This window comes from Corvus cornix, chromosome Z (assembly GCF_000738735.6).
Source record: "Corvus cornix cornix isolate S_Up_H32 chromosome Z, ASM73873v5, whole genome shotgun sequence".
Lineage (NCBI taxonomy): Eukaryota > Metazoa > Chordata > Aves > Passeriformes > Corvidae > Corvus > Corvus cornix.
In genome coordinates this window covers 14,700,733-14,723,899 of record NC_046357.1, presented here as the reverse complement: position 1 = coordinate 14,723,899, position 23,167 = coordinate 14,700,733, and the positions used below count along the sequence as shown (strand labels likewise).

Here is a 23,167-nt window from a genome sequence, read left to right as displayed (position 1 = left end):
TCCATCAGGCACACACATCATACCAGCAACAGTCCTCAGGAAGGAGATATTTTGGTCCCAGGGGCCAGTTGCAGGTACTGAGGAAATGGGCAGACAGCTCATACGAAAACTGTCAAAGCATGTCTTCACCAGCACATGCAAGTCATGCCAGGCTAAAAAAAAAGCTGGAGAAGGGAGAGGTCAATTGCTCTATCTTCTGGCAGCATGCTCCTCAACAAGGAGAGCCTTCAGGCTGCCCCTCAGCCTCCAGGCTACACTGGGTATTGGCAGGTTTGACAGGGGAGAGAGAGAACACTGAAGCAAAAAACCATGACAGCTCTGTGTTCAGGGCTGTTGTACTAGTTTGAAAACAAACCAGTGGGAGGCACCAAGTCAGAATAACAATTTAATAGGGAAATCAAAAAAAAGGCAGAAAACACTGGCTCAAACTGACAGTCAGGATACAACCTGACACCCTGTTAGTCAGGGTGGCGGTAGCAGTCCAATAAGATGGTGGCTGCAGTCCTCCTGAAGTGGTAGATGTGGTTCTGTTGAAGCAGTGATCCTGTAGAAGGGTCTGCTCTTCCTCAGAAGGTCCAGTGGTGGCTGTGTAGCTCCTGTCCTCTGGGAATCCAGTGGAAAGGGTGTCTGTGGTGTTTGGAATCTCAGATTATATCCAGGATGGAATGCTTGGTTCCTCCTTCTGTGTGGAGCATCTCACAATGGGATGATGAGTCATGAGGCAAGGCATTGATGGGCTCATTAACAAAAAGATAGTCCAGAGAGAGAAGGAAAGGAAACACTGCCCCATCTGGTTCCAACAGCTCATGAGGACAGTAAAAGAATACATTCCAACCCAGGACAGCTGTAAAAAGCACAACCAGAACCAGCTTGTCATACCTGAGTCCAGGGAACTCAGGAGAACCTGAGCACCCAAGGGCAGGAGAAGGAGATGGAAACATTGCAGGCAACACACAGAGGAAAGAGAGGTTGATTGCCCCCTTGCCCAGCAGCCCACTCCTCACCAAGGACAGCCTTGGTACTGTGCCTCAGCATCCAGACTGGGCACTGGTATCCCACAGGGAGGGAGACAGCGGCTGTTGGAAGTGATGCTGGGACAGCAGCAGCAGCAGCCAAGGGCCAGCAGATCCCAAAGGCTGCAGGACACAGATGTCCCAAGAGGTCCAGTGCCAACTTCACATCACAAAACGGGAGATGAGCACCACCACCCACAGAGGGGGACACAGACCAACACAGAGGCCCAGCTATGCATAGTGGAGATGGTGTTACCTATAGGATGGGGAGGAGGGAAAGCAGCCACTCAAAGCATTGCATCAGGAGCATGCAGCACCTTAGGTGTGCTTCCTTGGAGCTGCCAGGAGCTGGAAAAGCCTACTCCAAGCCCCTCCATGAAGATTCATGGGGTCAAGTCTTTCACGCACAAAGCAAGGAGGACCCATGATGAGGTGGGAACTGTTGTGGGCCAGGCAGCCCCTGCAAACCAGAACAATTTATTGGTTGTTCAGACACAGCAGCATAATGGCCAGGGCAGCACAGCTGGGCCAACCTCAAGCAGAGGACAGGGTCTAGGAGGATACAGGACACAGGGTGGAAAGAGGAGTTGTGAGCTCCTTCAGTCTCAGGGGACATTTGCAGGCACCAAGATGCTGGTGAGATGGCTATGCCAGAGCACTGGACAACTACCAGAATACATCCTTGCTGCCACAAGAAGGTCATCCCATTACTTGAGCTGCTCCTGTGCTGTGACAGAGGATTCTGGAGCTTGATGAAGGAGAAAGTTTGAGGGGAAGCAATAACCCACGAGAACCACAAGATTGTCCTGCTTCCAGTGGTGGAGGGCCAAGCCTCAAGAAGGGAAGTGCCATCACCACTGAGCCTCAGATGTCCCTTCCAGCTGCTCTTCTTCCTCACTGCTCTGACTCTCCTGAGAACACTAGAACAGGCAGGGGCTTGGGAAATGCCTCTCCAGCCTGGCCATATTTACCTGAGGAGATCAAAAGAACCCGGGGCAGAGGCTGCTGCATGCCCTTGGCAGCACGAGGAGCTCAGACACACCATCACAGCTGCCTGTTCCCACTCTCTCTGTGACCTGTGGGGTCACAGGCAGGACAACCCATTTCCTACCTGCATCTTTCTCTGCCAGAAAAGTCTTCATCACACAGTAATTATCCTCACGTGCATTCTCATAGGGCTGGAGCTCTGGGGGAGACAAGAGGACAGAAACAGCCTGAGGGACTCCAGGACTGTGGGAGAAGGAGCAGGGCAGCCTCGGGCAGGATGCAGATCATCCTGGGATGCACACCATCAGGACAGCAGGGCTGGGAAGAGCTGCTGCCTACCCCAGAGAGGGTGAGAAGGAAGAGCAGTTCCCAACCCTCACTGGCACCTCGGAGAGACCCCAGCCAGGAGCTGCTGGAAGAGGCCACTGAGCAGGGTCTCAGCTGAGAATAGATGTGGGACACACTGCTCTGACAGATCAGCCAAAGCCAGCTGGGCTGCCTGCAGGCACCTCAGAATGGCAACGGGCCCTCCTGAAATACACTTGCTCCCCTCCCAGCTCCAGCCCTGCAGTCCCCTCTGTGCTGGGAACCCTACCTGTGTAATGATCCTCCTCGACTTTGCTGGGCAAGGCCTTCTTTTTTCTGGGAAGGCAAAGGGCAGTCCTGAGTGAGTGAGAGTGGGCCAGACCCTGCTGAACCCAGCAGCAGTGGCACGGAGGTTTCTGCACACCCTCCCTCTGCCCTGGCAGCCATTGCCCACCCACACCTCCGGGGACATCAGCGGTGGCTGCAACAGCAACAAGGGGAGAGGGTCTCTTAGCACACAGGGCCCCTGTCCCAGCCCTGAGCCCCAGGGCTTAGAGCCCCAGCCAGGAGCCCTAGAACCAAATTGTGGTAGGACCAGCCAGCTGCATCCTCTGCACCCAGAGAAGGGTGGGAGCAGCTGGGGAGCCCTCTCCATCCCCACTCACCCCACAGCACAGCACAGCCTGAGGCAAAGCTGAGACTTCAGATCTCCTGCCACTCACCTGGACAGCATGAACCAGAGGATCCCTGCAGACAAGGGGATCAACACCACCACCACCACCACCACCACCACCACTACTGTGACTGCTGAGCCAGGCCAAGGGCCCAGAGGCTGCCCTGAAACTAAAACACAGAGAGGAGTGGGTTCCACAGCCTAGGCCATGCCCCAGCAGTGGCCCCAGCCTTGGTGCTGGGTGTCTCCATGTGTGTAGCTGTGCGCGTCCAGGCCCTGCTGCCCTGGCTGCTGCAGGGACAGCTAGTGAGACAGCATCTTCCCCTGCCTGCACATCTGCTTGGGTAGGGCAGAGGGAGGCTCTGGAGCAAAGGGCCTTGTCCCATGTTCCCAGCTGGAGGGTCTGGCAGCCTGCTCAGCCATCCTGCACACAGCAGGAGGACACAGACCCAGGCTCAGCAGCCCTAGGGCTCTCTGACCTTGAGCCAAATCCACTCAAATGCAGGGATGGGTGTCACCTTCTTCAGTGGAAGAGTAGAGGGGGCAGGTCTGCTATCAAAGGCACACACAGTGGCTGAAGCAGCACAGCTCCTCTGGGGACCTGGCAATGCAAGCCCTCGAGGCAGGACTCACCCAGCCCCATCCCCATTGTTGAGCCAGGTGCCCACACTTCTGCCCCTGTTTGAGCTGGGACAGGGTGGTTGCACACACAGGAAGCTGCTCCAGGCTCAGCACTCACCCCCAAGAAGCCACCCCAACCAGACCCAGGGCAGAACAACCATTACCCAGGACATAGGTTTGGAATTCCAGCTGTGATGCAGCCCCAGCCCCAGCCGCTGTGAGGCCCTGCACTGTCACCACGTATTTGCTGCCAGCTGTCTGACGAGGTGGCACGTACTCAGAGACAGACTGGTTCACCAACACCTGACTGAATTCGAGGAAGCTGCCGTCCTCTGCTCTCATGGTGGTGATGTTCAGCTGGAGGAAGGACAAGGAGCTGCTAGACAGTAGCACCAACATCCTGCTTCTGCACTGGGCAGCTCTGTGAAGAGGGGCTGTGGCTGCTGGCTGGGCACACAAGGGGACCAGGCCCTACCAGGAACACCAGCAGTGTACAGCCTGTGGGCCCCAGCCAAGGAGGGCTCACACCTCTCTCAGGGTGCCTGCACAGAGCTCCAGGCAAGGAGATACCTGGAAAGGTGAGGGGGACCATGGGCACTCCATGGACCCCTGGTACCTGGTATCCAATGATCTCCCCTTTGCAGGAGGGCAGCGCCTTCCATCTGAGGGACCCTGTGCTGGGATCCAGCCGCAGCTCCTCTGGTTTGTCTGGCACTGGAAGCACAGGAGAACAGGATCATGCAAGGATAGCAAGTATTTGTCCCCCACAAAGGCTGCTGTCCCCCACAGCAGCAACAGTGTGGTGAGGAGGGTGAAAGTGAAGAGGGGACATGCCCTGCTGCAGGGCCCTGCACAGCCCCTGCCCCAGATCCCAACAGGCAGCAAGCAGCTCTGATCCCAGGAACCTCACAGAAGGGAGCAGATGCCCTGGCTGAGCTTCAGGGTGAAGAGCATCTTGACATTTCATGTAAACATACCCATTTCCTTTGTCCTGAGGAGCCGTGTGTACAGGATTGTGCTAGGCAGCAGGGAGATTGTGACACTGTAGACAGTGAAGGGCTGCAGAGGGGAGCAGGTGAAAGTTCCCTCCTGGCCTTGTAACATCTCCTCTCCCTTCACCTCCTCACCCTCACAGTTTGAGGAGGAGCGCTGCTCCAGCCGGCACCTGGCCCGAATATGCTGGCACATGTCAGGGAGCATGCAAGTCCAGTTCAGTTTGATGCTGGTGCTGGAAATCTTCAGGGTCTCAGGGACAACCTGGAGGACATCTGTGAAGGGAGCATTCCGAGAGGATCACTCCCTCCCTTCCCCTCCAAGCCTTGACACCAAACTCCATCAACCTCACCATTCCCTCACTAGCCTGTCCCCAGCACAGAGCAGACAAGGACGTTCTGCCTTCTCCCAGACTACACATGCCAGAGTTGCCAACAGCACAGACACAAACCTCGGATGCATCCAGAATTTTCTCTGGATTTCTCTGCCATGCCCTGACCACCCCAAGCACAGGGCACTGATGCTGTGGCACACATGCAGAACTGCTCTCCAAGCCTGGGGAGCACACACTGAGAGCACTGGGAGGGTGTCTGGCTTGCTAACTTACCCACACAGGTCAAGTTCTCCTCCATACTGTGCCAGTTGTCTGTGCCATTCCTCACTATCCAGCCACTACGAGGAATCATGGAACGTTCCTTTGGCTTCAACATCACGCATTTGATCTCCATGGGTGGAGGCCAGTGCCCCTCAGGGCACCTCATCTTCACCACTTCATTTGGGTTGAAGGTCCCCTGTTCTTGGTCAAAGATAAACTTGGGGTCCCACTGGGGCTTCCGGCATTTCTCTGCACCAACAAGATGGGAAGGTGTTAGCTGGGCAGAGCATGGCTCCACAGGTCATGCCAGGGGATGGAGCAGGGCATCCCCTTCCCTGGCCCACCAGGGCAAGGGACGGAGCTCCAGGACACTGCACAGAGCAGCCCTTCCACATCAATTCTTGGCAAGAGGATGAGGATATGGACTCTAAACTTCTTCCCTCAGACCTCCTGGGAAAGGCCAGAAGGAGCTGGAGTCAGGGACTGAGGGGAACCCATGAAGGGTTTGTACTGTGCACAAAGCCTGCCCAGAGACTCTGGTGCCCTGTTTGTCCCTCAGGCAGGACAACAACACCCTGACTCCTCCTGAGAAGGCATAAAGCCTGAGCCCCAAAGCTGGCTCCACAGTGACAGCATGCAGCAGGGACAGGGAGGGGAGACTGGCACATGAGGAGGGGCCAGGCCTTTACCCTTCTTGTGTGGGCTGAGGGTGAAGGATCTGGAGCACAAGTCTGATAAGGAACAGCTGAGGGAGCCGGAGAAAAGGCGGCTCAGGCAGATCCTATTGCTGGAAGTGAGGGTTGGTCTCTTCTCCCAGGTAACAAGTGATAGGAGAAGAGGAAACCATCTCAGGTTGTGTCAGGGTGGTTTAGATTGGATATTAGAAAAAAATCCTTTAGTGAAAGGATTCCCAAGCACTGGAACAGGCTGCCAGGGAAGTGGTGGAGTCACCATCCCTGGAGGTATTAAAAAGACACGTAGATGTGGCACTTAGAGATGACATGGTAGAGTTGGTTGATGGTTGGACTTGATGATCTTAGAGGTGTTTTCTAACCTAAACAATTCTATGATTTTGTGACACAGGGAGCAGAGTTCTGCGATCCCCTGGACCCTGACACAAGGCTTCTTGTCACCTGTGTCATAAACACCTGTCAGACCTACAACACTGTAGCCCTGACTTCTCTGCACATGTTCTTGCCAGAAGCCCTTAGGGAGACCTGTGTCTCCCACACACCTCCCAGCTCTCTGTGAATGCAGCCTGGAGCCCTGCATGGACCCTGACCTCCTGTGCCATGGGCAGCATTGGTTACTGCCAAAATGGCTACTTTGGTATCAAGGTAGGGACCTTTGTACCAAAACTTCCTCCTGTCAGGACCCTCAGGGACTAAAGCTGGCATCAGCCCTCTCCCCACCAGGGCACCCCTGGAAGCCCAGGGCAGGCACCGGGCAGACTCAGGAGCTGCCTCGACACTGCCTTCAGCAGCATTTGCAATTTTCCCAGGCAGCACAGAGCCAGAAACCTCCTGTGTCCCCACAGCCTGCCTTCCCTGCTAAGGAAGGGTAGAACAGGGCAGTTAGGAAAGCTCCTGAGGCTTCCTTGCCAAGGCACTGTGCCCTGAACTTGGTCTGAATATCTGATCCAACTGCCTCTGCTGTCCCTTTCATTCCAAGCTTCTCTGTATACAGGTTTTCCATTGATAACAGACAGAACGTTTCCTGTATGTTTGATGTGGCTGAAGGGTGGCTGGAAACCCCTGGGACAGCTCAGCATCACTTCTATATTCTTCTCATAACTCTCCTGGTCTGATGCCAGCTGGAGTCTTTGGCTCCAGTGGGGTTTTTGGCATGTTTCTGGCAGAGGTGAAAGTGGAGGTTAGTTGGGCTGGGAGGTTTCAAGGAGGAGCAGGGTATGTGGCAGGGTGTCAGCAATCCCAAGCAGTCCCTCTAGCCCCTGAAGGGAGAGGGAAGGTGACACATCCATCTGCTAGATGGGACTCCTTGGCAAGGCTGGTTGGGATGGGGCTTTCCTTGTGGGTGAGTGTCAGCTGGGGCTGGGGCCTGTCCAGGCTGGTGGTGGACAAGGTTGTGCCAGAATTCAGTAGGGGAATGGTCTCAGGTGTCAAAAGCGCTGAGACCCAAGTGGTGCTGAGATCCGAGTGGCCCTGACATGACATGAGAATTGCATCCCTGGCCACAGTGATGATGGAAGCTCAGAGATGGATGAACGGGGCAGAATTTGACCACAGAGCTCAGTAGGAAGCACTTCCTGACACCTGCTTACCAAGGCACACTATGTTCCCCTGAAGCTGAATCCACACGTCACTGCTCTTTCTCCCCAGCCACAAATCTCCCTTTAGAGATCCAGAATAATTCAATAGCTGAACCCTGTTTGCACATTTGACATGGGTGAAAGATGGCTGGAAACCATTGTTGCAGCTCAGAGTCACTTCTTCATTCTCTGTGTAGCGGTCACGGGCTGGTGCCAGCTGGAGTCTGGGGTCCCACCAAGCAGGCCTTTGGCATGTTTCTGTCAGAGGCAAAACTGGGTGAGGAGAACTTCTGGGAGGTTATGAGAGGAGGGTTGGGACAGGTCTCTCATGAGACCTGTTCACCCCAACAGATATGAGTGTCATATGCCCAGGCACTGTCCAAGGGCACAGGGCTCCTCGTCACTCCATCTCCAGGACTCACAAGCCTCCCGTGGATTCCACCCCCTCCATGGGGTGTTTGAGCCCCCATTTTCTTGTCTCCCTCATGCACAGGTAAGCCATGCAGCAGTAACAACCTCCCACACCAGAGACAACCCAAACCCTAGAGAAGCTTTCCAGGCAAACAAGCAGAACCCCTGCAGCTATTCCTACTCAAAGCTGAGGCAGGAGATGCTGTCTGGGAAGGACTCCTCTCCCCAGGAGCACAGACCCTGGCAGGTGCCGACAGCAAGGTGCTGAGACAAAAAGAGCATCATCACTGCCAGGACATGGGGGAAAGCCAAGGCATCCAGGCCTGCCATTCCTGCATTGTCACGTGCATGACCAGGTCACGGAGGGTCTGTCACCAGCTCACGACCCTGGGCCAGGGTGGTGCAGGCCTGTGCTTACCTTTGCAGGTGGCAGTGTCATTCCACAGAATCCGGGTCCCTCTGGAAATGCATTGGATCTGTGGGACGGATGGCACAGATTCCCCTACACAGCTGAGCTGCACCACTTCATTCAAGGCATAGCTGCTCCTCCTCGGTTTAAACTGCAGTTTGGGGTCCCAGTCAGAGGGAGCTGGACATCTTCCTGTGTGCAAAGGCCAGGAGGGAGAGCCTGAGGGTCATTGGGCTCCGGCAGCGTCCTCAGGGCGAGGGTGTTCCATCCAGAGGGGTGCCAGTCTCTCTCCCTCTCTTCAGAGGGGTGGCAGAGACAGCACCTCCCAGGATGAGCCCCAGCCCCCAGGTGCTTTACCCTCCTCACACCCTCAGGGGCAGTGCAGCAGGGTTATCCACAGGCCCTGCTGCCCACCTGCTGCTGTAGAGACACCCCAGCCAGAGGGATCCAGCAGCCTGGGGGATGCTGCTCTTTTCCACAAACACAGATGCTGTGGGAGTGCACCAGACCCAGGGAGTCTCTGCTGCTATTCCAGACTCCACAGCTAGGTCCCATGAAGTGACTGCCAGCAGCAGTGGTGAATAACAGGAGCAAAGTTGCAGGTAACAAGAGAAAGAACAAAGCAATTCTGCAGTGGAAGCATTAACTACAGGAATGAGGCCGACAGAAAATGAATCGTCTAAGTCCCTGAAAGGGGAAAAACAAAAAAGATAACACCCTTCTCATCCAGGATGTTTACCTGTGACCTAACAAACACCCAGTTTTGACGAGTTTTGTTACATTATTCATCACCCTAGTGATGAATCCTTGCTCTTAATAGTAGTAAAAAACGCACGTTCTCCGTTCATTCGCCTCCTTCTCTCAAAAAGACCACCATTCACCTAGCATGTACCATAATTTCTTGGAACACTGTGCTTTTACAGTGAAGAGGGGAAAGGATGAGTCATAGTAACGCATGCAAGCAGTGACTTCAGTAAGATATACTAATAGCCAAAGATTGTGTCTGTGTAACTATACCTGCTTTTGTCTGCCTTGGTGTGCTGGCTGTGTGGATTTGCGACCTAGCACACCTTTCTGTGCAGAACTGTAAATAAATCAAATACTTTGACTCTGTGTGTTAATCAGCTTTTTCTACACTGGGTGAAAGAAGGTTTCAACTTGAGCCTGCCCCTCAGACCACCTACATTCACACCAGTGGCCACAAAGCTCACACCCTGCTCAATGTGCTCAGCCTAGCCTCTGCACTTCACCCAAAATGAGTCTGCCTTGTCATGCCTGGCAGACATGTCACCTAGACTTGCTCACTCAGTGCAAAATAAGTCCATGAGGAGGCACTGGGCGTGGAGGTGGCCTTCCCTGAATGAGGATGAAACACCTCTCTTCAGCTGCAGCTGCCCACTTCCTGCCAGCCAGCCCTCACCACTTCCCTTGTCTGGTAGCAGGTTTCCATGCCATCATCTCAATCCTCTTCCCAGCTCTCCACCCCAAAGGACAGTTGTCACCAGCCCCATCCTTTTAGACCACGTGGTGCAGACACGAAACTTCTTCCCCCTCAGCTGTGTCTCTCCCAGTGCCTTCAGAGCACACACTTCACTGTGACAAACAAACTATCTGACAGACATGAAACCCTTGACTTGTTCCCAGCCTCGTTAGGCACCCCCCTCACACACCTTCCCCCCTCCTGCCATTAAACACCCTGAAGTAACACACACCCTGCCCAAGGGTGACATCCAGGATCCTTTTGGGTCAGTCCCAGTCATGAGTACAGACTAGGAGAGGAGAAGAGGCTCTATCCTGCCCAGGATAGCTGAGAGCTGCCCATTGCTGGAAGGGCAGCATCCCTTCAGCCACCAGTGATGGGCAGCATGACTCATGACCCATCTGAGGATTTGGCTAGCCACTTCTGGTCCCATTTCCCTACAGAGGGAATGACTCACAGCTCAGGTCCCCTAGTCGTGCTCTGCCCCATGGGGACTTCAACACAGCACACAATCACCATAGGAATGCCCACATTTTTGTAGGAAGAGCCCAGCAGAGACCCAGGAGCTACCCCTAACCCTCCTGGTATGAAGAAAGAACAGAACAAGCCTTTTGATACGAGCAGTCACACTAATCTACAGTTCCCTCAACCCCAGGGACTATGGGAGAGAGCAGGCATCCCAGCTAACAGAGCTCACAGCTCCCCACCTCTTTGATGAGCACCATTATCACCTTCCCCTGTGACAGGGGTGCTGCTTGGACTGCCCAGAAAGGCTGTCACTGCTCTGATTACCCCGGATTCATCTGTCTGCTGCATAACAAGAGCCAGCCACCTCCTGCTCCCAGTGACACTACCCACTTCTTAGAGGGACGCTGCAACTCCCATGCTCATGGAAGTTTCCCAGCACACCAAGGCTTGCTGCCCTCCATCCCAGATACAGCTTTGCCCCACCACAACCTGAAGGATGCCTGAGTGTCCCAGGCTGATGCAGACACCAGCTTCAGCCTTCCCATAGCCTCAGCTATGGGCTGAGCAGGGTAGGGCCAGGTAGCAAAGAGCGGAGGCAGCAAAACCATTTTTGTAAGAGAGAGGCACAGTCTGCCCTTACCTGCTTCAGTATGTACCCACGGAGTCATAGGACTGTGGTGCATCTGTTCCCGTGCAAGCAGCAGAGGAGCAAGGACCAGGAGGAATGTCTGAGCCAGCGCTGGCAGGGCCATGCTGGCATGAAGTCCCCAGGCAGGACTCAGTGTGAGCCGCTCAGGAAAGGTGTCTGTGCAACCCCACGCAGGAGAGGAGCTCACACAGAAATGAGACAGCCCCGCAGGGGAATCACATGTGGAGCAAGAAGCTTCCTCTTTGGTAAGAGAGCATCCCACTAGCCTCAGTGTTGATTCTCACACATCTTCCCATGGACAGTGGCTACAGGCTCCGTGCAGTCTCCCAGGTGTCTTGGTCCAGCCTCTTCCCTGGCTACCTCAGGCTCCCATAGCCCTGTTCCCACAAACACCTCCAAAACCTTCTCATATCTGTCTCTGTCCTCTCTCCTTCCAGGTCCAGTGGAGGACGTTGAGGAACACGCCCCTGATTAATGTGACTAAGGTCACCCTAGGCTGCTCTTATAATGCATCACTTTTGCCTTAAAATCGTGGAATTGTTTACGTTGGAAAACACTTCTAAGATCATCAAGTTCAACCACTAAGCCAGCACAATAAGCCCACCACTAAAACATGTCCCTAAGAACCACATCTACATATCTTTTAAATACTTCCAAAACTCTCTCTTCTTATTACCTTGAACTGATCCAGCTGCAACATTCTTGCTGTTGACTCCCACCAGTAGAGTTTCCAGGCCAGACAAGCTCCTGAATCTGGAAGTGTTCCCTTTCCCTTTCTTCTCCAAACCTTTCCTGCTCTGAGCTGCTCTTTGTCAGTGCCTTGTAGAATGGGAAGCCCTCAGTCTGGACAGTGTGGACAGTATGGGGCTAAGAGGGTCTTCCTGGAGCTGGATGGAGGTGTCTTGTTCCTGTTACTGTTGAGATCAGGTAGGGTCTTTGGGTATGGGAGAGAATTCTCTAAGTGCTCTCCATTTGGGGCATGCTCACACTCCCCCAGTCTCCTGTCGCTGCTCACTACCAAGCTCTTCTCTGAGCCCCTCTTCAGCTCACACACTGTTGCACAACTTCAAGCTTACATCAGTCCTGACTCCCTGCGCTGTGACAGCTCTCCTGGGCCATTCCTCCTTCAGCTCTGTGCTTTACACAGTCTCTCTCTCTCTGTGTTTTCCTAGATAGACAAGCAAAATTGCCTTACGGTCCAACGTTACCAGTGTTCTGGCAATGGGTGCTGTCACCAGGGTGTTTTTCACCGCCCAGTTGGGACTCATTGGCCCAGAGTTCCCTGACAGATCCTTTCCTGGGAACCACCATCCTCAGGACAGTGCTTGGTGTATCTATCTGTATTATCCCAATAAACTAGCAACAGTGAGGGCTTTCTGTAAACTAAATGTGTCCTGAGGTCCATTTGGGAACATCAGTACTTCAAGTCCAGCTGTGTCATATGCAGCTGTTGTGAGGTTAATGGGTGAAGTCTTCTAGAAAGCTTTCAGCAAGAGGAGCAGCAGCACTAAGTCATGTCTTCCTTGTTTCCTTGGTGGATCCCTGTCCTTTGGGAACCAGGTTTTTCTCGATCCTGTGCAGTCAACAAAGGTGCAAGCACCCAGGAGAATGGCCACAACCAGCACTCACTTGTTGGGGTCCCTCCCCTGCCGTGTAGCCCTGGGAGAGGGGCCCTGAGGGCACAGACACGGGGTTTCCCTGTCCCTGCTCAGCCTCGTTCCCATTGGTTGGTTTGTGTTCCCTGCGCGGGCAGAAGGACCCTTGGTCCCGTGACTGGAACAGTTCCTGGGCAGAGCTCCGGCCATGCGGCTGGAGAAATAAACATCTCTGAAACAGCTATCAAGAATCTGTCTGTCCATATATATTTCCTTTCCACGGGACTCCTGGTTTGATATATGCGTGTTGCAGTATCCCCACTGCAACATAATGGTGGAGAATTGTGAGCAGAATGATCCCCGATCCCTAAGCGACTGATTTGTGTGAGTAAACCCTGGAAACTTTGGATTCCTCTTCTTGGTTTTGCTTTGCTATTCCATATCTAAACTATGGAGGAACTGTGGGAAGACTCTTGGCTCTCAGAGCCGCATATGGACATTTATCTTAAACTTAAAATGATTCTTGAACAACGATTTGTAAATTTTAGCTTGATTCAAGCTCATAAAGAACTGAAACACTTCCTGGCATGGTTGTTTAAGAACTTTTTCTATGTTTCTTGGGATTTAATTCTTACGAAGGGCTTTTGGAAAACCGTTTGGACACAGTTAATACTGGAGTCAAAATATATGCCGATGGAAGAATATTTTCATGAATAATATTTAATTACCGAGAGTGTTGAGCAATGTCAGCTGTGTCCTGGCGAAGGGAAGCCTGGCGCAGGGACCGTGCGGCCCAGGCCACGTGCACCGAGCGCTCTGCGAGCAGCAGCGAGGCAGTTCCCGCGCATGGGTGGAGCCACGCGAGCCGCAGTGTCGGCGGCGGAGCGAGGAGCGGCGGGAGCAGTGGGACCCGGCGGTGCCCACACGGCCCCACGCAGGGCGTGGTGGAGCAAGCCCCGTGAACACCCGACCGAGAGGGGCGGCGCGCGGGCGGCGGCTGGCAGCGATGGCGGTGGAGCGGAGCCGCGCCCAGCCAAAACGCACGCTGGAGCAGGGCGCGGGGGGGTCATCGCTCGGGGCCCAGCCGAGACGTGGGTGCAGCGCCCGGCAGCGGCAGCGAAGCTGCGACCAGAGGAGGTGACGCACGGAGAACTGAGCAGCGTGGCCCGGCCCGGCCCGCGCAGCCCCGAATGCAGCCCCGGGAAGAGCGCGCAGGCACCAGCAGCTCCGACAATTCCAACACAGGAGCGACCAAAAGAGAGAGCAAAGACACAGCGAGACAGAAAACAGCAGCCACTCGGAAAAAGGAAAAGATCATAGTAACTAAGATCTTAGGGATAGTAAAATGGTATAATGTTAAGCAAAATTATGGTTTTATAACAAGGTGTGACAACCAGCAAGACATATTCGTGCATAGAACTGCTATTAAAAGGAATAACCCTGAAAAATGCATCCCAAGCTTGGGAGATGGAGAGGTGGTGGAATTCAAAATTGTACTAGGGAGAAAAGGGTTACAAGCATCGCAGGTCACTGGGCCTGATGGTGTTCCTGTAAAAGGCAGTATATATGCAAAAAATCGTAGTCATGTTAGACAATATCTCCATTGTAAGCCCCCCCTACAGTCTCCCTTTCCTAATCCCACCTTTCCCTTTTACCCTATGTCCTATTACCCCCAGTGTATTCCCAATCCGTTTTTTCACCCATGGTTTCCCTCACAAAACCATACTTTTGCCAATTGTTTCCCCAAAAATCCTTTTCCAATGCCGAGTGGGGGATGAAAAGGGGGAGGGAAGAAGTTAAACCCTCTCCTGCCTCAGTTTCCCCACAAAGCATGCTCAGAGAGTTCTGTCTCCCTTCTGTCAGCCCTAAGATGTTCCACAGAATCTGATTGGACATTTAAAGACTCAGGAGGGTGGCTTGTTTTGTTTTGAAACTGTTCTTGTTATGTTTATCCAGTTGTTTTCATTCTCCTTTTATTAAAATAAAACGGGTGAGGTGTTGGGGTCCCTCCCCTGCCATGTAGCCCTGGGAGAGGGGCCCTGAGGGCACAGACACGGGGTTTCCCTGTCCCTGCTCAGCCTCGTTCCCATTGGTTGGTTTGTGTTCCCTGCGCGGGCAGAAGGACCCTTGGTCCCGTGACTGGAACAGTTCCTGGGCAGAGCTCCGGCCATGCGGCTGGAGAAATAAACATCTCTGAAACATCTAGCAAGAATCTGTCTGCCCATATATATTTCCTTTCCACGGGACTCCTGGTTTGATATATGCGTGTTGCAGTATCCCCACTGCAACACTCACTGGGTAATGTCCTGATAAAATCCCAGAGCTAGACACAAACATTCTCACTGACTCTCTCTGGCATGTGAAAGAAGCGAAACCAATGGAATTAAACAAAAAAATTAACACGTGGTACAACAGGCTTCCTATTGCAGCTGATGCAATTACTTCTTTTCCCCTGTCCTGAAGCACACTGAGGCCTGGTAATCAGTGTTTGGCCTCTCCCTCCTTAGAAACTTATCATTGTTTGGAGATTTGATGTTGTCTTGGTGTATAGCATCCACCAGAAAAACGCTGAAGAAATACTGAAAGCCGGGACACTCAGCCGTATGCATTGAATTCAGTATCATTGCAAATGTGATTGATTCCATGCAATTGTTTCCCGAAGGTCCATTTGGTTATCAAAGAACTACCAGGACTCAGACTTTTGGACTGAAGAGAGAAAAACCCAAACCACCTGAAATTTGCAATCAGATTTACTTCTCATAGAGAAGAACATTGAGTGCTCAAAACCACCCATAAAACCTCAAGGAAAAGGAGAAGTATCTGTGGCTTTTGAGAATCAGGCTTTGTGGAACACAGTCACCATGTTCCCCTATAGTAAAGTCTGTTACTGTGTCAGAACTCGCAAAGAACAGAAGCACATTAGGGTCTTATCCTCTTCCCTACCTCATACCTGTCCCCAAGGGAGCCCAGTGTGGGTTGTACCTATGATGGTGGTGTCAGATGATGGTCAGGTGATGGTGGTGGGATGTCATCCCAAAGGTGCTGGGTCAGGCTCAGACCTGAGGAGGGTAACCCAGTCAGATCCAGCCCTGGGAAAGCCAGGAAGTGGTCTGTTCCCTGCACAGCACAAGCACATGACCCTGTGTGATCTGGGGGTCTTGGTCCTCATGTGCTGCTGATCCCTCTCCAGGATGCAGAGTCTGCCTCAGTCAGGGCTTCACCCTGTGCTGCCAGAACCTAGAGCCTCTTCTGACAGGGAGAACTGGAAAAAGTCCACAGGATCCCAGCCAGAACCCAGTCTCGAACCCTGCTGTGGGCTCTTCCTCACCCCTCCACTGACTTTCCCAACCCATCCAGGCCCTAACTTCCTTCCACACAGGGATCTTGCCATGCCATCAACAGGAAAATGGCCCATACTCCATGCCACCCTGAAATTAGGAACTTGCCAACCTCTTTCCCAAAATGAGGATAGAACACAGACATCTCAAACCCCTACAGCTCATCTACAGACCTCTGGGCAGGAGGATAAGGGGAGCCCCAGTAGTGCTGGGTTGCAGAGGGATCAGCCCTGATCATGATGACAGGTGACAGCCTGGTCATGATCAGTTATTGTGGTCTGCCTTGGGCCCAGTAAAATATCTGGGAGGTCTGCAGAGAGCTTTGTTCACCTGAGAGAGGAGTGGCACCGGGGCACCTTTGCTGTCACCCAGTTGGTGACAGAGGCAGGGGCAGGGACTCCCTCTTGTGCAACTGGTCACCCAAGGCTACCAAGCCTAGCACAAGGCTACCATCTCTGCTCCTATGGTGGTTTAAGGAGCTGCCAGGCCTGATTCAAGACACGTGTGCTGAGAGCAGAGCTGTGACGGGGAGAGCCCAGCATGTTGCAGGGTTCCCAGGAGGGCACTCCTGGGTGCTGGGCAGAACAGAGGTAGGCCCTGGGGGCCGGATAATCCCTTTGCTGTGTCTGCTACATCACCTCTCCCCAGGGGAGGGAGCAGGACCTGCTGACTGCACTCCATAGGGAGCATCTCCCCACCTTTCTGAGTCCACTTGCACATGCCTTCTCCCCAGAAGCACACACCTAAGCCAGGCAAGACTGCCCTGGCACTGCCACCGTGACGCAGGTCCCTCTGCAAATCTGCCAGCCCACCACCCCCTGCCTAGGTCACCTAGGCCCTCCTGGCCTGGGACTGCAGCCCACACCAACCCCAAATACACCCCGACTCCCCTTCATGCTCAGACTGCCAACATCTCCTGTTTGGCTGCGCATTTGCTGACTGCCCAGAAAGGTATTTTTAGCACATAAAATTGGACATAAGCAGTTCGCAGCTGGGAGCAGGGTGGAGTAAGGCTGGGTGGAGGGGGATGCTGCATTTTGGTTTGAGGAAGATGTGCTCAGAAATGGGGTTTCCAGCTCTGGCATCCAAGCAGTTCCACATCTGACCCAGGCAGTCTTGTTTCCATCCCCTTCATCTTCAGCACATCCCACCCTGGTTCTTGGGCAGGCTAAGCCCAGGAGGTGGGAATTTTAAGATTTGGGGCAGTATCTCAGGGTCACATTAGCTTCCCCCCAAACCCTGCTGCCTGAAGACTCTCTGCACAAAGATCAGAGCTCCTGATCTGCTCTTTCTGTCCTCGTGCTTTATACCCACTTCCCACCATCTGCTCTCCATTGTGCCAGCAGTGTGTCCCACTGCCTGAGCAACTCTCTCTCTCCTTGACAAACCCTTCAGCCTGCACCTCCTTCACTGCTCAAGCCTCTCTGCATTGCTCCCATTTAAATGTTACCCCCCACCCCATCTGCTGACCCCAGTTAGTTCTCTTTCATAGAAAACCGATGTAGTGTTTGGCGGAGCCTGGAGTCTGTCCTCCTATCCCATTAAGCAAAAGGCTTGGACTTCCCCTGTACAGTTCTCAGCCTGTACAGCTTCCAGAGAAAAGCAAGTCCTGAGAAACCATATATGCCACTCAGGGTACCTGGGAAGAGAGAAGTGCTCAAAATATACCGACCCCAAAAGGAACCAGATGAAAAGGGAAGAAAAACAGTGGTTTCTCCAGTAAAATGAAGGAGGGTATAAGGTGGCCCAGCTGGTGATGCTATCTGGTATTTTGGTCTTCACACTCCCATCATCCTGCCTGCTGCTGCACCAATAATGCATTGGAGGATGCATCACTGATGCCAGTGGGACCCCGAGCTGACACAGCTCCTACCTGACCTATCCTGGATACCTGTCCATGTCCCCGCTTTGCAGGTGCCATCAGTAGAATGCTATGCCTCCCCAAAGCAGCTTCCTTCACATATGGGATACTGGAAAGCCGAGGTCTCAGCTGGGCCCCTGCTCACCCCTTTCCTCAGTGTGTGGCCCTGCAGAACTCCCGGGAGCCTGCTGTCTCCCCCAGCACTCAGCCCCTGACCAAAGCTTGTCGTGGAATGATCCTACTCCTCACAGAGGCTGGGCAGGTACAGGAGAAGGAGAGAAGAGGGCACAGTGTCCTGGTAAGTCAGTGTGAGTGGTGTGGATGGCACAGTGCCCAGAGCTCAGAGAGCAGCTGCCCTTTGTTGTATAAATATGTGCATAAAGTCACGTGTGTTCCAGCCCAAGATCAGTCCAAGGACAAGATCTCAAGCAGACCTACAGCAGCATCACAGCAGACCCGGGGGAAAAGGGAAGGTCCTGTCTCATGCCACAACCTCCCATGGGGAGCCCTATGCCACTTCACCCAGCAGAAACGTGGATAATACTTTTTATGATCCCTCTTTGTGAGAATCCAGGCTACAGGGCATCCAGAGATGCTCCTGAATGACCCATAAGGAAGGGCCTGCCATGATCGTGGTGTGACTTACATCCCAGGCACTGGGCTGGTGGTGACACACTTGGCTCACCCACAACCTGCAGCACCAGGTGTCTCTTGGCTGTAATTACCCCCTAGAGACCAGTCAGTCCAGGGCTGGTGCAACCAGCCACTGTAGAACAAGGGCTCTGCAGGGTGGGGTGACCAGCCACCCATGACACAGGTGGACAGAAATGAGGTCACGGTAATCAAAGGTATTAATGGAACTGTGCTCCAGCATGCAGGACACAGCAGGATCAAAGCCCTGTGCCATTTGCCTCAGCTCTGCCTTGTGCTGGACCCAGCATACATCCCACCTGCCACCATTTGTCCTGGCTCAAGTATCCTTTGCCTGTCCTGCTGCTGGCCTGGGACCATCAGCCTCACGTTTGGCACTAAGAGAGCCAAGTGGGACCCACACTCTTTCCCCTTTTTTGGCCCACTGTGGAGTACTGTTGCTTACAACAGCAAGGTTGCTGTCTGTGGGTAGCCCTCTGATCTTGCTGTCCTGCTGTTGAGATGTCCCCACTTAGAACAACACACACCCCATTCCTTTGCCTTTGTCTTCACGGAAAATCCCAGTACACCTTTTCTGTGCCAGATCCATCTGTGTATGCTGTGGTGTGGGTTTTTTATTCCAGGCCCCATGGAGCGTGCTGATGCACTTCCTCAGCAGTCAGGGTGCCTGGACTGATGGCAGAAGACAGGACACAAGGAAGGTAGGCAGAGCTGCTCACAGAGCTCACTAAACATAATGAGATTTTCAACAGCTGGGGGAAGCAATAAAGAGCTGTGATTGAATTGGCTGCAAGCGGCAGCTTCCACGACAAACACAGCACAGCTGCCTTCCCTCCCCACACTGGGAGGCCATGCTCCATCCTGTGCTGCCTCAGCCTGCCTTGCCTGGAAAGGGCACAAGGACATGGGAAAGGGCTAGGAAGTGCCTGCAGTCACAGGGACCTCCCAATTCCCTAGTGCACAGAGAACTAATGTTTTGCTTTCCAGCTCCTCCAACACCTGGACACAGCATCACTGCCCACACGTGGCTGTGGCAATGGTGACCTCCAGGTGAAGGGCTCCCATGGGCACCCAGAGTACAGCACTATCACACTGCTCCCCCGTGCCCTCGCACAGGGAGGGGAAGCCAAAGGGGAAGGCAACAGACACGGGAGGACAGGCACACAAATAAATTCTCTGCCTGGAGGTGGCTGTGTCCATGTTTTCTCTTGTGAATAATCTGAGCAACAACCTCCCTTTAACCTGACCTATTTAGCCCAGGCCACAGCTGTGCCAGGAAACAAAACTGCATGGTGTGGATGATTACAGGACCATGGGCAGGCCAAGGAGTTACTTAGAGAGGTGTAGCCTGAGTGACCACTGGCTCAAGGGTGGGGAGCTCCTTGCAGCACCCACCTCGTGCTCAGGCTTCTGGGAGAAAAAGCAGAGCTCCACCATCTCTATCTGGGGTCAGGAGAGCAAAAAGGACTGGGAGCATTTCTCTCATCCACGCCAATGGGGCTGGGGTGGGATGTGTCCTTCCCAAACAGAAGCTCAGCGCTCAAAGGAGAATGGTTCTCCAGCACTGCTTTCCCCCAGAAGGTTTTCTTTTTGTCAGTTCTGGTATGGTTTATGATGATGTATCCCATATCGCTGCCCTATGCCCAGAAATTAATTTTGTGCCTTTCTATGCCTTTAAACTGAGCCTGAGAGGGGAGAGAGAAAAGTGTACTTTTTCAAAGCAGTTTGCAGTTTGTTTTCATGTTCCAAGGACACAGAGAGAAACCTGTCTGCATTCAGCTGTGGCAGGAGAGCGAGAGTGGGGAAAGCACCCTGTTTGCTTTTGGCCAGTTTTTCAGCTCCTTTCTTCTGGTTTGTTAGTGCAGGGTCTCTGGGGTGAACACACCCTTGTGGGTGTGTTCTGTAGGGTCTCTGTCAGGCACTGTGCTGAACTATGCATGCCCTCACCAGCCTTTCCCTACACATTGCTGGGCTGCTTCTGAGTTCCTCCCTGCAGCAACATCAAGCCATACAGATCAAAGGGCAGTGATGAACCATGGGTGAAGGCTCTGGCTGCCCTTGACGTCGCAGCTTAACTGCAACTGGCAACTCAGTGTCACACAGATGCCCCCTCACTCTCCCTCTGCCACAGTGGGGAGGAGATTCAGGGGGGAAAAAATAAAATTTTTGAGTTGAGATAAGAGCAGTTTAAATATTTAAACAATACTATTATTATTGTTGTTTTTAATATTAATAATAATTAATAGATTAAAAATTATAATTGTAATTAAAAGGAGAAGAATAAAACTTGAATGAATTAAATGAAGCACAACACATTTGCTCACCACCCCCTTACTGGTGCCCAACTGGTGCGCAACTCCTGCGCATGATGTTCTATGGCATGGATAATCCTTTGGCCGGTTTGGGTCAGCTCTCCTGGCCTTGCTCCCTCCTGGCTTCTCGTTGTTGCGGTTTCAGTTTAGTCTTAGTTTTTTTCTGTTAAAGGAATTTTCTCCCATATGCATGTTGCTAGGGGACAAATAGCTGTACTTAAGAAAGACAAAAAGGGGGGTGGGGCGGGCCTGGCTACTCCTTTGTCTACACCTGGGTGTGGGGTCAGTTCGCTCTGAGCGTCAGGAGAGAGAAGCTGCAGAGAAAGGAGCTGCTGCTTCTTTCTTTTTGGCCGTTCTTTCTTCCCGCTGGAAACAACGCCGGGACCCCAAAAGCCGCTTTCCCTGCCCTGCCGGAGACCGAGCTGTGGCTGCCCTGCCCCGCTGCTGCTTCGAGCTTTCGCTACGCTGTAGCCCTGCTCGCCCTGCCTGCCTGGGCCTCCGTGGGGTTCTCCCATCTGGATACATCTCGCCTGCCACCCGGGATTTGCGTTCGTCCCTGCCGCTCCAGCCTGCCGTTCTAGCCTGCCGTTCTAGCCTGCCGTTCCAGCCTGCTGTTCCTGAGAGTCCGGGATCGGCTGCCCAGGGGTTTGTGAAGCCTTTGTCCCATCCCTTCCCGGGATCCCAGGGCACCGGTGCCGCGTGCTCCCCGAGCTCGCTCCGGAGCGCCCCCTGCAGCCGCGGGGGAACCATCGCACCTGCCCTGCTCACCGGGAGCCGCCAGCGCCCCTGCCGGCTGCGAGCGGAACTGCACCCGAGGGGAAAGGGCCTGACAGCCGAGAAGGCTGGGACTGGGTTTGTGATTGCTGTTACTGCCATAGTTGTTGTTGTTTTGTTTGACTGGTTATATACATATATATATATATATATATATATACATATATATATATAGTAAAGAACTGTTATTCCTATTTCCCACATCTTCACCTAAAGGCCCTTGATTTCAAAATATAATAACTTAGAGGGAAAAGGGGTTATATCTGCCACTTCAAGGGGGGGCTTCTGCCTTCCTTAGCAGACACCTGTCTTTCAAAACCGAGACACTCGTGTACCTGCTCACGGGCAGACCATGGGAAACCAAACAGTCCTTGAGTAAGGGTAAGCACTGCTGAGCAACAACTGAAACATCAGCGTGTTATCAACATGATTCTCATCCTGAATCCAAATCACAGCACTGAAACAGCTACTAGGGAGAAAATGAACTCTATCCCAGACAAAACCAGGACACTTGCTCTCCTGCAGCTGGTGCTGTGGGTCACAGGCACCACCGAGTCCAAGGTTAGTCTGCTTTGGTATGGCCCCGCTTGTCCCATCACCACAGCCAGACCAGGTTTTAGGCATCTGTGCTCCTGGCTCACATCTGGCATATCCACAAGCCCTTCAGGTGTGCTGCAATGTCCCTGGGGAGTTGTTACTAATAGCTTGGCAAGGTGCAGGAGATCGAGAAAGGCTCACACAGCCTCCTGAGATGAGCATGGAGTTGCTGAGAGCCACATTCTCCAGGTCCAGGTAAAGAGGACAAGGCAAAGCCCTGTTATCTGCTGGGCAGTGTTGAAGGATGGGAGCATGGCCAGGTATTGTGTGATAAGGTGTTCAGGCTGGTTCAGGAGCAGGGTGATGCTGGAGATGGTAGCATTGTCCCCACCTGACATGAAGTGACCAGCTGCTGGTGATCTGTGAAGGTCCCTGTAGTTCTTAATCACTGCAAGAATGTGGACGTGGAACTGTTGGAGCAAGTCAAGAGAAGGGCTATGAATCTTGTAAGAGGACTAGAGCGTCTCTCCTATGAAGACAGGCTGAGAAAGTTGGGAATGTTCAACCCTCAGGAGAAGGTTGTGTGGACCCCTCATAGCAACCTTCAAGTATCTTAAAGGGGGCCTACAAGGAAACTAGAGATGGACTTCATCAGGAACTGTGAAGTTATAGGACAATGGGGAGTGGCTTCAAACTCAAAAAGACTAATTTTAGATTAGATATTAGGAAAATTTTTTTCCCTTTGAGGGTGGTGAGGCACTGGAACAGGTTGCCCAGAGTTGTGGATATTCCAACCCTGGCAGTGTTCAAGCCAGGTTGGATGGGGCTTTGAGCAACCTGGTTCAGTGCAAGGTGTTCCTGTCCATGGCAGAGGGGATTGGAACAAGATGATCTTTAAGGTCTTTTCCAACACAAACCATTCTATGATTCTGTGTAGTTGTGCTCACGTGGCTGCATGTCACATCACCCTGGGTTACACGTGGTGCAGGCACAGCCAGAGCTGCCTGTCCCTCCTTTTCAGAGGTGGTGGCTGGCTTTCTTTTATCAGTGCTCTCAATGTTTTCAATTTCACTGCCCCCATGGGGCTTCCAGCAGGCACACATTCAGCTGGCTTCAGGCATCAGTGCCCTCCCTGGGCACAGGCACTGAGGTTTGCTTAAGGAGAAGCAGAGCAGAGAGCTGAAATCACTGCCCAGCACTAAGAGACACGGATGGATGTAGATGC

At 53.1% G+C, this 23,167-nt stretch overlaps 1 protein-coding gene across 1 annotated transcript; it reads right to left on the bottom strand.

Moving 5' to 3' along the window:
- Positions 1-727: 727 nt before the first annotated feature.
- LOC104686738 lies at positions 728-11,048 on the bottom strand. Its single transcript, XM_039566519.1, has 11 exons — positions 10,866-11,048; positions 8,287-8,469; positions 7,470-7,715; positions 5,201-5,437; positions 4,578-4,868; positions 4,217-4,314; positions 3,765-3,957; positions 3,029-3,149; positions 2,596-2,642; positions 2,125-2,199; positions 728-1,984 (listed from the first exon to the last, which is right to left on the bottom strand). The coding sequence occupies exons 1-11, from the start codon at positions 10,975-10,977 to the stop codon at positions 1,908-1,910; spliced, it is 1,680 nt and encodes a 559-aa protein (XP_039422453.1). The 5' UTR covers positions 10,978-11,048; the 3' UTR covers positions 728-1,907.
- Positions 11,049-23,167: the final 12,119 nt, after the last annotated feature.